The sequence below is a fragment of the Scardinius erythrophthalmus genome, assembly GCF_964197995.2.
Source record: "Scardinius erythrophthalmus genome assembly, chromosome: 15".
Taxonomy (NCBI): domain Eukaryota; kingdom Metazoa; phylum Chordata; class Actinopteri; order Cypriniformes; family Leuciscidae; genus Scardinius; species Scardinius erythrophthalmus.
Window position 1 is genome coordinate 16,257,364 of NC_138235.1, and position 14,594 is coordinate 16,271,957.

The following is a 14,594-nucleotide window of genomic DNA, read 5'->3' on the forward strand; positions in this document are numbered from 1 at the left end:
AACAGGATACAGGCACACACAACCACAAGAAAGATTTAGTGTCTACAGGTAAACATTCAAAGCAATTCAAATAATTAAAAACTCAAAAAGTCTATTAAGACATACCACTGTTCAGTAGTTGTATTGAGATTGGACCTGTGGGAAAACCATAAAGATTAATCATTTCTGAGCTTGTAAAAACAATAAATGATCATATATGATTAATAGGAAGCATAAGAGATTAATATAGGTCTCACCATTGCAGAGTTTCATTGAAAACTCTACAAAAAAAAAAAAAGAAAGAACAGCAAGAACACTTGTTTTAACGAACAAACATATGCAAAACAAGTACACATTGTATTCGCAAGAATTATTAAACCTTACAGCATTTATTTTTAATACAAATACACAAACTGAATATTCAAATCAGAGATAGAACCACATTTTCAGTATTGGGGGAACAAAAAGTAAAACTATTATTGCAAACCACTCTAGTTATTGTTAACTAAAACTTAAACTATTCAATAATTAAATTAATTAAAGCTAAATATTGAACAAAAACTAATAATAAAAGCAGAAATTACAGTAACGCTTTACAATAAGCTTTATTGGTTACCATTGGTTAACTACCTTAGTTAAAATAAACTAAGAATGAACAATACTTCTACAGCATCTATTAATCTTAGTTAATATTCATTTAAACATTTACTAATACATTATTAAAATCAAAGGTTGTATTTGTTAACATTAGTTAATGCACTGTGAACTAACATGAACAAACAATGTACAGCTGTATTTTTATTGACTAACATTAACAAAGATTAACCAATTCAGTAACAAATGTACTGCTCATTGTTAGTTCATTTTAGTTAATACATTAACTAATGTTAACTAATGAACCTTATTGTAAAGTGTTACCCGAAATCACTAAAACTAAAAAAAATAAAAACGAATGAAAAATATATCTAAATAATATAATTTAAATAATACTAAAACAACAATCCACAAACTACATTATTTAATACTTTTATTACTAAATTAACATAATTCAGTGTTATACTATTTAAACTAATCACAATCAACAGGCCACAAGTAGTCAGATCAAATTAAGGCTCAAAGGTGCAGGGATGACATATTTTTGTAGACCAACCCAGAAGTTAGCATCACATTGTTTCCTCCGAATAGGATTTTTCCATTGGCTTTTGGATTATTGCAAAAAACATAAGCTCTGGGATAAACAAAAGTTTATGACACTTGCACGTTTTGTCTATAGAGATAACGAACTACACTACGGTTGCTCGACTCTATTCCATGTATTACCATTTAGCAAGTTGTTAGGCTTTAAAAGAAATAACGAGTGGGGTATTACTGGTGTGTTTTATGTCGTAGAATAAAACCATTTAAAAAACAAAACAAAAAAAAAACTGACTTTTCGTTTCTGGCCTACAAAAATACATCATCCCTGCAGCCCTCTATTCTCATCAGAACATAAAGCCACTTCAAAGCAACTTCTCTCTGTTGAGATTGAGCAGTACTGACGCCCTCTAGTGGCCGGCAGTGGTACTTACAGGGCATTGGCCGTCACGAAGAGGTCTGCGTTGTCAAACAGCGCCACCTCTGGCCACTCCACAAGCAGCAGGAAAGTGAGCTGGATGAGCAGCATTAAAGCCAGCTTCCCTATACTACTGATCTGCAGGAACACGGAGCAGGCCAGCAGGGTCAGCAGCACACTGTAGCTGAAATACTGAAGCAGAACATCGGGTAAACACCAGGATGAGTCAGCATGAAACCTGTAATGTGTCAGTTTTACGATCTTGGTGTGACTACACACTCTTTTTACCTCGGGGAAGGGGCAGGAGGGAGTGTCGCTGACACAGATATCCAGGCCGTTGGCTACAGAGCGAGACAAGTTGTGAATGACACAGGGAGTCACCATCTCTGACGACGACCAGTTAAACCGCTCCGCTACACAGTCCACCAGCTTCCGTGTGTCACAGGAAAACTGCAGGAAACACAAAACACACACTCAGGCTCCAAAATATACAATCGTTATACAGCTACAAGCAGTTAAAGGATGAGCTCACTGCACTCATTTTCTAATGCTTTGCCATTTTTGGAGCTTGACGACCCTGGTCATCATTTATTTTTATTGTCGTAGGCCAAAGAAAGTACGTGTTTTGGAACAACATGAGGGTGAGTAAATGATGACAGAATTGTTCTTTTAAAGCAACATTTGTGATCATACGGTCTCCTTGGAAGAAATAAGATTGTTAGCTGAAGTGTTAGAAACACTACTATTGTGTGCGAAGTGATTTGGCAGCTCTGCGTACCATGTTGACAAAGGCAGAGATGAAGACGAGGATGAGGGTGAAGACTCCCACCAGTGTGCTGTTGGTGCGAGACTGAACAATCTTCTTGGACACGGTCTGCATGGCGGCGGGGAAGAGCTGCGAGACAGAGAGATACAGGCCAGTCGTACACATTTGCAAAACGCAAGCGAATGAAAAGCGGCGCATGTAGACTGCTTACCTTCACGCAGGAGTAAATGGCACAGATGAAGAGGATGTTGGCAAGAATGATGAAGATACTGATGTAAATTCCCAGCATGACCAGAGTACTGCAGAACACAGAGGAGGTTTCAGACTAGTTAACCATAATTTGGGGACAAATATGTTGCCAGAAGTAAGCTAAACCTGTCAGTTTGGGGACGTCCTCATTTGTATAACTCAACAGTATAAAGTAAATAACGTTTTTTAATTGTAAAAATCTTAGGGTTAATGTGCGGTCAACATCAGCGGCATTTCAGTGAATCGTGAAGTAAGGAATACCATTTGCAGTTCCAAACCTCCACTTGTTCCAAGTGAGAATACAGTTTCGACATTCATTTATGAGCACTATTTATTCATTTTACTCACGGATTGGTGTATTTACTACAGTCTCTGGGCTCACGGCGTCCCGGACACCAATGTTTTAAAGATTCATAAAAGGTAAATCACTGTTTGGTCACCTGGGATTTTGATATAAAGGTTAGACTCACAATTATGATTTTTCAGTAGTTTTAAAACACACTGTGAGACTGTTTTTTGCTTGCTTTTGGCATCTGATTTGGTGACGTGTGACATCAGACTTAATGAGCAGACTGTCAATAGCGTAGCGATGTCTGAAGCACTGCTCACACCACGCTTGTGCACAATTCAGAATTGAATTGAGAATGACTCCTTAATTCCAATTCAATTCTTGAATTTGAATTGATGTCAAAAACAGGATCTAGAATTACAATTCGAATTTGAATTAAAGGAAGCAGAATTGCAATTCAATAAAAATTCATATACATATTTTAAATAGTGTTTAACAATGAAGCTTTACAGTATATGTCAGATATGATTGCATTATAAATGATATTAGTTTGAACTACTTGTATAGATTACTTTAAAATGATATGTTTTCACCCAGCAATGAATGTTAAAAGCAATGTTAAAAACAAAACTAATTAAACAACATTGAGGGGGTAATTTATTTCAAGAATTTGATCAATATCTATTTTAGAACAAAATGTATGCAGGGTTGAGGAGTAAATAGTTACGTGAAATGAAATTTCTGTTATTAAATTACAAAATTAATGTAATTGTATTACTGAGGTAAAATGTTTAATTCAATTAGTTACTAATCAACTTAAAACGAAATGGCTTTGCATTGATAAAGTTATCCAAATAAAGTAATCCAAACCACATTTATAATGGGTAACTAATAACAGTAAGCAATAACATTTCCAAAGTAACCTTCCTAACACTGAAAGCATGCGAGACTCAACACATTCTTTCTGTTGTGTGACTGTGTGGAATTTCTTTGAATTGCCATGAATTTAATTCCACTTCCTGTCATTCCAATTCAAATTCAATTCAACGTCGTGTGGGGCGGAGTAAATTCAATTCAAATTCCAATTCTAGAATTGAATGGAGGCCAATTCTGAAATTCTGAATTTTGCACAAGCCTGGCTCACACAGAAGTCCCTTTCAAACCAAGCAGCTGTTGGTCAACGTGACAAAATAGCGTGACCAACGGGAACATGAACGGAATCTGCATTGGGAAAATTTTCCTCCTCATGTGAAACTTCTGATCGCACGGATAGCTTTTGGAACGAATGGATTTTGCCCGTGACTTTTCGCTGAGCGATGGTAAATGTGACTGCACATGTAGGGTGTGGGTTAGGGTTACATTAACTTGACATTAACTTTTTTACTCACCAGACACTGGCATTTTCACCGGCCACATTGGTACCATGGGGAAAACTGCCATATAGATATTTTTTTATATTTTTTTAATTTGGCAGAAGGTATATTAGGCTGCTGTCACTTTAAGACCTGACACACGGATCCATTATACTGTTACACATGCGTTTTCTTTCCGTTTACATTCACTTAAAATATAACGGACTGTGTTTACGTGAATACTCACCAAAACCGACATTTTGACATTATTTTGTGTGTTTGACTGTTTAAGTGCAACAAGCAGCAAAAAATAACTCAATTTAGTATTGAGAGGCAGCTTTATGTGCCGCACTTTGGGTGTGAGCACAACATCTGCGGCAATGAGTAAAATTATGCGCCATACGTGCTGAAATGCAAGCCCCGTAACAGCAACAATATTTATCCAGAGCAAATGAAACGAGTGAGTGAGGGGAGGCGGGTTTGTGTGTCACTCGCTGTCGGAGAGATGAGAGCGAGAGCACATCTATAGATAGATATCGTCTATCTATTCTGTGGATAATTAGTATTGGAAGCGTTTCAGATATTTCAGTGTCGATATGCATTATAAAAACAATATTTTTGACAACACTACATTGCACTTAGTTTATTATTTCAGATGCCTTTTTAAAAGACAATTGAAAAATGTATATATTATATATATATACAATTCAACCCGTGGAAGTGGTTAGTAGGAGTGACTGTGTTCGTTACTCGCCACTGCTGAAATACACCCGCATTTGGCGGGTGTTTAATGTAAAGCCCTGGTTATAGTATTTCTAACTAGCTATAACATAAAAACAATATGTGTATGGAATGTCCTCATTTAGATAGCTAAGTAAACGTGTGTGTGTGTGTGGGTTGATCACTCACTGAGGGAATATGACGATCTGGATAAAGGAAATGAAACAGAAGACCAGCAGCGTACAGGCCACATAACCGCCGAAACGATCATCTACCTTCTTAGAATACTAGAAACAAGACAAGGAAATAAAACATCATCAAAACATGTTGACTTACTAATCTGTGCCAAATATGAAGGCTGTGTACACCACGAACTACAATGATAACTATATTAGCATCCACACCAGCGTATGATATCGTTCTGTTTATTATAAGCGCGCTAAAGGTCTGTCGTCTGCCGCTTTAAATGCTTGAGCTCTTTAAAACAGAATGGATTCTGATTGGCTGTCAATGTTTTTATCATTCATCAGCTGGAAAAGTGAGTCCAACAATATCGTTCCTCTGTGTCATGATCGTTATAGCAGGATTTTGCCATTCTCTTTTATATTCAGAACGGTTTTTAGATCTATATCTTTATAATTATTTTTACAGTTATCATCCTTGTTGTGATAAATTCTGTCATAATTTACTAACCCTCAAGTTGTTTCAAACCTGTATGAATTTATTTCTTCTGCTGAACATAAAGGAAGAAATTTTGAAGAATGTCAGTAACCAAACAGTTGTTGGACCCCATTGACTTCCATAGTATTTTTTTTACCTACTGTTGAAGTCAATGGGGTCCATCAACTGTCTGGTTACTGACATTCTTCAAAATATCTTCCTTATAATATCATGTTCAGCAGAAGAAATAAACTCATACAGGTTTGAAACAACTTGAGGGTGAGTAATCACCCAGATGACCCTGTTAACCACATGACATGCTAAAAACTACTCTGAACAAATCCAAAGAATTCAGTCTCCTAGTTTTCCCCTTCTTAAATACCAAACAGGAAATTGGAGGACATTTGATCTCAGATGATGTCATCCATCCTGTTAGTCTGCTAGACGATCGGCACTGCTCAATTAAACTTGAATGGGTGGGGAGATCTGGACGGGAAGCTGGAACTCAGCCAGTGACTTTGAGTCTGACCTTTTTCTCCAGGCTGGAGGTTTGGAAGGTGAGCAGGAACTTCTTCACGTGGTCTTTGCGGAGCTGGTCAATACTGCGAGCATCAATGGCACGCCCCAAAAACTCATCCACCTCGTCCTCCGGGTTCAGCGCCTCCTGAGCACCACGGCTGTGTTCGTGAGCAGAAGAACAGTTACAATTGTGCCTTTTGCGTTCTTCTTTCCCAACTGCATTTATTCTCAAAAAGACAAGACAAAACACTCACTTGTCTTTGCTGGTTGTTTCATCAATGCCCTGAGTGAAGAGAAGGAACAAATGTAAGTCAGAGAAGATCAGAAAGATCTGTGAGTAATATAGGAGGACATATAGGAGGTGGAAGACGGCTAAAGGAACACGAGAGAGCGATCAGGCGAGTGCCATAGGGAGTGGGTGACAGATTGAGCGACAGGTCATGTGGGGTCTCACCATCTGTCTGAAGACTTTGGAGTCTTTAGTCCTGGAGAAGGATCTGTCAGGCACCCATCGCGGTACCAGACCCTCGTTGGAGTTCGTCCGCGTGCGCTGCATCTTAGCCATCATGGCCTTCTCATCTTTCTGAAACAGTCAAGGGCAAAGGGAAAGTAATGTGGTCAAGATTCTGGAATGTAATGATGAATGAAAATTAGGGATGCACCAATATTAAAATGATTTTTGTGTTTTGACAGATAACCAAAACGGCAGATAACCAATAAATCTTAACCAATATTAAAATTATGTCATTTGTTTGTCCAAATTGTCAACTAAAAACAAAACTTATGCGTTTTTGGCTGTTCATTTACATGGCGATGGTGTTTTGGGGTCCTGAAAATGCAAACTTGGGCAAAGAAAATGGGTTTCAAAGTGCAAGTTTTTAAATATGATATCGTTATCGTCTCCGTGTAAACTACAAAAACAAGAATTTGTGAAAACGGTGATGTCATGCATATGCGCCATCTACTGGCCTGGCAGCATAATACTGCGTTTTAGTCGTTTTCGCGGATCCGTGTGAACGGGGATCGTTTTGACAATAATTTCGTCTGTACATGAAAAATGCAAAAGAAATCCATCGTTGTCGCGTAAACATGACCTAAAATCCATCATTTATTATCACAACATTATAATGTACAGTATAAAAATAATTTCATTGATCTTGTTTTAAATATATATATATATATATATATATATATTCATAGCAGAAATGTGGATAGATGGTGTCATTTGAAGATGATAAAAGTTATAGAACAAGAATCTTTAACTCTTTCCCCGCCATTTATAGAATTTTCCAGCTTTCTATGACACATCTTCTGAAAGAGTACAGAATCTCCATTCTGTGGATGTTCAGATATTCATTCAACAAAATATTCAGATTTTTTTTAAACGCTGGCGGGGAAGGAGTTAAATTGTTGTAATATGACGTGTCTAACCCGCTTCTGACTGCAGCCCAACACTAGGAAGGTCTCAATGCTGTTCTCTTTTAAATAGGCGTTTCTCTCCCCTCCAAAACCTGGTTCCACCTCATAGTCTCCATTCAGGTACTGCAGAGTAGCTTTAGTGATGTGGATCCTCCTGAGGAACATTCATTTTGCAGTTACTAAACAGTCTGTCCAGTGTTATGTATAGCTGTGTACATGTATGAGGTGTGTATCTGTGTTCTGTCTTTAACTCTCACCCGGCTTTGCCTCCAGCCTCCATGTGGTTGGCCAGCGTGACATCGTTGGACCACACGTCGAATTGCCACTTTCTCAATCCAAGAACTCCACAGTGCACACGACCACTGTGGATACCGACCCGCATGTTTACGTTGACCCCCGTGACCTCTCGCACCAATCTGTGACACAAACATAAACGTTTTCAATAAACTACATGCTGAAATTAGTGTTGTTTTAGTATTATTTATATACTATTAAAGTATTTATTAATATTTTTAATTAACATTTATTTGTATAATTTTAATTTCAGTTTAAGTTTTAGTCATTTTTTTTTATTTCTTTTATTTTAAATATTTCTATTTAGCGTTAATTTATTTTTATTTAAGTTTTAGTTCTAGTAAATTTAGTACTTCAACTTAATTATTTCAGTTAGTTGCTAAAACAAAGTTTTTCATCTAATATTCATATTTTATTTTAAGCTTTGTTTAAATGAGCAAAAATGATTTTAATACTTTTAATTAACAATAATAACAGTGGCTGCAATATATAATTCCATAAATTTACATCTAATAATTTTTAATCATTAAAAAATAACTATTATCAAATAATATAAATAATCATTATATTGAATAAAACGCTGGCCATTTGCCCCAACCATCAGGCCGGCATCTTACTCCGGTGGTCTCACTTTAAACTTAAACTTTAAAGGGGTTATATGTAAGAATTTTCATGTATTAATCTTTTTTTATTGCCAATGTGTGAACAGCTTGTAAAGAAACTTAAAAATACAAAACCTTCTCTGACTTCCTAAGTTGACTATGAAAGTCTGTAGACTCAGGACATTTTTCCAGGGAAAATCAAAAGGATGTGACGGGCTCCCGAGAGCCTCTTTTCTGTTCAATGACACATGAAACTAATGCTTATACAATGTTCAGGATAATACTAAAAGAGCTATTCTGTACTGTAATGCCAATGTGTCATGCAAAGAAAAGGGATTAATTTAAACTATAGTCTCACAAAGCCAGATCTACACAGTCTATAGTCTCAAATATACTTTATAATCAATCTTAACAGTGTGATTTTAATGACCTCATCGGTCGACATGATGCTGGTGAATTGGTTCAAACATATCCACATCGCTATGATCTTTCTTAACTGCTGTTTTCTCACTGCCGTCATTTTTGTTGTGTGTATTTTGTTATTGAGAGAAACGCAAATAGCACATATATACGTATTCATCTAAACAGCAGCATAGTCGGCGTCAGGATGTTCATTAACAGTAAATCGCAGCAAAGGTATTTCCAACTTCTTTATACTTCACGGTGAGTATATAGGGCCATTTAATAACATTCAGTCTCTAGCACATTACGTGTGCAAGAGTGCAAGCACGAGAAATAAGTTGCTGGCTGCAGTTCACTTAACGGCCACCGGTGTCGCTAGTAAAAAGGGTTACTGAATTCTACATATAGCCCCTTTATATTAATTTATAAAAATAATAATAATGATATTTTGTTCACAAATCCCTCATAAAACATTTAATATTCAACATTAAATAAATTTAAAATTGAAATAAATTTCAAAAAGGTCAGATGAACGTTATGGTCTGACAGCTTAGTGAGACTTACGAAATGGCTTCGATCATGTCCACCCCCATTTCCACACAGCAGTGAGCGTGGTCCGCTCTGGGCTCGGGTAAGCCTGACACACAGTAGTAACAATCCCCCAGGATCTTAATCCGTAAGCAATGGTTCTCCTGCACACACACACACACACACACACACACACACAAGACGGAACAGAAGTTAATTAGAAAGTTCAAGCTGGGAAGATGGCAGCTTCACGCTGAGGTGTAAAAAGTGGGTAGTCATTCTGCTTAGTGTGTGATACAGAGAGTGTGTGTGATTTTTGTGTGTGCTTGTGACATATTAGCTGCGTCCCAATTCATACACTGCATCCTTCAAAGGCTGCATTCGAAGGCCAAATGCTTCACAAGTGTTACAGCGAGAAACAGGTAATAAATAAGTGAAGTTCAAGCAGAGCAACGCAGTAGTGTTTGTTGCTCCGGAATGAATAAGAGTTTTTGAACAAATCATTTGAGTGAACAATTCAATGACTCCCTCATAAAGATAAAGGAGCAAGGCTGGGCTGCTCAAGTGACTCGGGTTGGAGGAACACTACATTAGAAATGCTGCTGTCCTTCTAACATTTTGTCTAACACCCGCCAGGGCTCCAACCTCAGCTCAACTGAAGGACACAGAGTCTGTTTTTATGCACCACGCTGGGCTTTCAAAACCCCTAGTGCGCTGTGGTGGAGCCCATGCTGAGAATTCCCACTGGGAAGCCTCATTCCCACAGCCTGGAGTTCAGACTCCCAACCCTGAGGGACCATGTGGCACATTCACCAGTGGTTCACAGGGGTTCGCCCACATTTGTTCAAACATTGGTGAACCCCTGGCAGATCCACAAAAAAAACACCAATTTATTTCTGTGATGTGATAATTTTCTGCATCATTACTCCAGTCTTCAGTGTCACATTATCCTTCAGAAATCATTCTGATATGAGGATTTGATGCTCAAGAAACATTTCTGATTATTATCAATGTTGAAAACAGTTTTGCTGATTCATATTTTTGAGGAAACTGTGACACATTATCATTTCAGGATTCTTTGGCGGATAAATAGTTCCAAAAACAGAAATCTTTGAAACAGAAGTGTTTTATATAAACGTCTAAAAGAAATCTTACCGACTCCAAACTTTTAAACGGTAGTGTATTTTATATTTTTTTATAATTTAAACATAGATTAACATTCAAATGAAAACTGTAAATGTAATTTAGAACTAATATCTTGCAGTCTCAACATTTTATTAAATATACTGTAGACTTCATCTTGTCACCATAATAAACATATAATTCTGCAACAATGAGTGATCCAGTTAATAGTTAGTAGTCGTGCTCACCGAGGCCAGCTTGTCAAAGCGGGCAAACAGCTCGTTTAAAGTCATGACCAGCTCCTGAGCCGTGCACTGCGACGCCAGACTAGTGAAACCCTCAATGTCTGCAAACAGAATACTGACAGACACAGAAACAGAGAGAGAGAGAGAGAGAGAGAGAGAGAGAGAGAGAGAGAGAGAGAGAGAGAGAGAGAGAGAGAGAGAGAGAGAGAGAGAGAGAGAGAGAGAGAGAGAGAGAGAGAGAGAGAGAGAGTATATAAACTTACTATGCATTGTTGCTTTTTTCATAACATAACATTCATAACAATATTCCTGTATTGATTAAATGCTTTGGTAATATTGATCGGCAAACAGTCATGCCAATCAAACAATGAATTAAGACAGCGATTAAAAAAAGCTTTAATTTTAATGTTTGAATCTACATGGGTCGATAACATAATCTTTTTAAACAACTAGGTAGAAAAGTACATGTGTGTGTGAATCCCTTGAGCTGAGGGGAAATTCACTCTGTGTAGTGGCAGACGCTGTGGAGCACTTTAATTGAATCGCGGCTTCATTTCAGTATCTTCTGGGGTTAGCGCTAGCTTAGTGACTGGTAATTAACTATTCTCTCTTTCACCGTAATTAGCTGACCACCTTTCAAAATAAAAGCCCCATTGCTCCCTATTACCAGCTCCCAGAGCTGAAGGAAAGGAGAAAAGAGTAAAAGAGATAGGAGAGATGAATGGAATTGAGTGACGATAAACAAAGAAAGGGACAAATGGCTAACAGGAGATGATAAACAACTACCTTAGCTAAATGCTAATGCTAATAGTCAAAGGATCTGCATGTTTACAGAAAACAAAACTGAGCCTATTTCTTTCTAAATAAAATAACTGTCTTTGTGGTCATTCACTTAAGAATTGAATGAATGTTAGCCTTTACATAATTCCAAATGAAACTGAGTTTCTCCACCTCTGGAAAAGCTTTTCTTTTGTGCTGATGTAATTAAGGCCATGCTATAATACTAGCATGTTTTGCTTTCACATTCAGATCAAAACCATTGATAGTTAATGTGGCACAGTTTGACATGACAGAAATGCTCACCTGACATTGTCGTGTTTCTGGATGTAGATCTTGTGAAACATCATGTCTTCTTTTTTTGCATTGATGTCAGCCTTCATTTCCATGGCGACATGCCTTGGCAAAACAGACAGCAACAGGCGTTCCTGAAAATTGTAGAGAGGAGAGAAGAGAGGGAATGTGTGTATGTGTGTATGTGTGTGTGTGTGTGTGTGTGTGTGTGTGTGTGTGTGTGTGTGTGTGTGTGTGTGTGTGAAAGAGAATGAAAGATTACTGTGCAGTTCAACCATCCTTTCTTTATGAAGTTGATCTTTACATGTCAAACATTTGCATCCCAGTGCATATATACTGGTGGCTTGTCCACTGACTACAGTGTTTAGACTTTTATTATTCTATCTCTGTTAGAAGTAGGATATAAGGGCAATTAACAGGGTAGAAGTAATAAATGAGTAGAACTTTTGCATTTTTCGCGTACTGACGACAACATTGTCAAAATGATCCCCATTCACATGGATCCGTGAAAACGAGTGAAAACGCAGTATTAATGCCAGGCCAGTAGTTGGTGGTCACTTTGTAAAGAAACACTACGCGTCTATAGACTGAACACATAATAAGCATTCGCATGACGTCATCAATTTCATAAATTTGCCTTTTTGTAGTTTACACAGAGACGGTAACGGCCTTCTATTATAAATGTTTCTTGATTATCAAAACATCATATTAGAATGATTTCTGAAGGATCAATGATGCTGAAAATTCAGCTTTGATCACAGGAATAAATTACATTTTAAACTATATAACAATAGAAAACAGTTCATTTAAATTTTAATAAATAATAATTTATACTATTACTGTTTTTACTGTATTTTTGATTAAAGTATATATTTTTAAAAAGGGAGACTTGCATAAAAAATATCCATATTAAGACAGATTGGCTTGAGGAAAAAGCATAGAAATTGTAAAGTCCAAAATGGACAATTCTTCTTTTTTTTTACAGAATGTTGCCGTGCTTATTAAGGTTTTATCCATGCACATTATAATTTTTTTAATAAAAAAAACGATACTTGGGTTCCTTACATCATCATGCAATGATGTCAGTCCGCATTTCTTTTCTTACAACTCATTTTATATCAATGAAGCATTCAAATAAAGTCATTTGTGTCCATGCATATTGAAACATTCAAATAAAAAGTCATTTGTGTGAACGCAAATGGTTGATTATCGCCTTTCATTTACTCAAGTTAATGGTAAATGCTCATAGTTTCATTCATGGATCCTTTATGTCGGATATGACTGACAAATATAGCCTTGGATAAGATTGCTAAAGGTTTCCGCATCTACAGCACACATTACAGACATTGATGCACAAACGTGGATATGTTCTACACCTCTAAAGTATCTTTACACTTCTCGTTTAACAACTTAAAATATAATCTGCCAGCACAATAAACTATAGTAAAATTTACTCTCGACGGAAAGGTTCTTGCAGGTTTTAATAAAATGTTGTTTAAAGGGGTGATATAATGGTACATGCACTTTTACAAGTTGATTGTACTGAAATGTGTGTTGGCAGTGCCTGTACACAACCACCATAAAATGATAAAAATCCATCCAGTGTTTTTTTTTTTATCTCCTTATATGTTTTCCAATCTCTAAAATCAAGGCGTTCGACCTAGTGACGTCACACGGTCGGACGCCCCTCCCACGATTTGTGATTGACAGCAGCGTTTCAACACAGTCCCGCCCTCGCTAGTGAGCGAGCTGTCAATCATCATAGTCCGCACGTCATTGTTGATACCCACTGGAGCACTGTCTATGAGCAGAATGGCGTCTAAGCGATTGTGGTGTTCTGTTCTTGGGTGTAATAAGGAAGACAGCAGTCATTTAGATGTTCCTAAATCCGAACCGCTGAAGACGCAGTGGCTGAGTTTGGTTTCGAAGGGAATATTCCCCACGATCAACGTCAATGTTTTAATGTTTGCGTGAATCATTTCACACACCAGACTGCTTTACCAACTATTCGTGTTCCTGCTGCACCTCCAGAAGAAGAAGTGAGTGTAACGTTTTATTAACCTTTATATTAATATTTATATTAATCTTTGCAAATCGCTTGCTGCACGCTTCACGATGAATGCGGCTGTTTACACTCAGGGTACATTACGGCGTGTTTTCTATGTACGACATTCTCAATATAACTCATAATCCCACGTTTATAATGAACAACGCGTTATGGTTATTGTGTTATGTGTACGCACAGAACAGAGGGGCGGGGTGAGCAAAGCTCATTATCATTTAAAGACACATGCACTGAAACGGCATGCTGAAAACAGAGCTGTTTTTGAACAGGTAAAATGAGTTTTCTTACAATACTAATGAGAATTTTTTATTAAAGTATATTACAAACTTTTAATCTAGACCCTAAAGAATCATATTAGCTTGTACAAAAATGGCATTATATGACCCCTTTAATAAAAGTACTCATACTAAGCATATTTCCAGGCTTGTAGGCTTGCATAGTATCGTCAACCCACTCATAAGAGTCCTCGGTAATCCTCGGCAAACTCCGTCAGCTGGCTGAACCAGCTCATTCGGATGTGTGTCTTGCGTAATCAACCCGGAACTAAAGTTAGATTCAGTTCGATAAGTGAACCGGCTCAAAAGAACGATTCGTTCAGGAACTGAACATCCCTATTCCAGAAGCCATTTCACTCAGATATATGTCATCTTTTGCACCAAAAAAAATAAAAAAGTTTGAAACTTTTAAACTGTAGTGTATGCTTTTGAACTGTGCCAGCCACTGGTCATGACCTCCACACTGAAGTTGTACTGACTGATTG

General features: G+C 37.3%; 1 protein-coding gene across 1 annotated transcript in view; it reads right to left on the reverse strand.

Annotated features, from left to right (window-relative positions):
- Positions 1 to 14,594, reverse strand: part of adcy6a (adenylate cyclase 6a) — a 60,461-nt gene that overhangs the window by 5,680 nt on the left and 40,187 nt on the right. The window contains exons 5-19 of the mRNA XM_081386944.1: positions 11,782 to 11,903; positions 10,702 to 10,813; positions 9,368 to 9,495; positions 7,763 to 7,921; positions 7,518 to 7,659; positions 6,541 to 6,669; positions 6,341 to 6,369; positions 6,097 to 6,244; positions 5,097 to 5,194; positions 2,509 to 2,596; positions 2,310 to 2,426; positions 1,820 to 1,981; positions 1,548 to 1,723; positions 237 to 260; positions 106 to 135 (exon numbers count right to left, since the gene is read on the reverse strand). Of these exons, the coding sequence (XP_081243070.1) occupies positions 106 to 135; positions 237 to 260; positions 1,548 to 1,723; positions 1,820 to 1,981; positions 2,310 to 2,426; positions 2,509 to 2,596; positions 5,097 to 5,194; positions 6,097 to 6,244; positions 6,341 to 6,369; positions 6,541 to 6,669; positions 7,518 to 7,659; positions 7,763 to 7,921; positions 9,368 to 9,495; positions 10,702 to 10,813; positions 11,782 to 11,903 (1,664 nt within the window). The remainder of the gene's footprint in view (positions 1 to 105; positions 136 to 236; positions 261 to 1,547; positions 1,724 to 1,819; positions 1,982 to 2,309; positions 2,427 to 2,508; positions 2,597 to 5,096; positions 5,195 to 6,096; positions 6,245 to 6,340; positions 6,370 to 6,540; positions 6,670 to 7,517; positions 7,660 to 7,762; positions 7,922 to 9,367; positions 9,496 to 10,701; positions 10,814 to 11,781; positions 11,904 to 14,594) is intronic.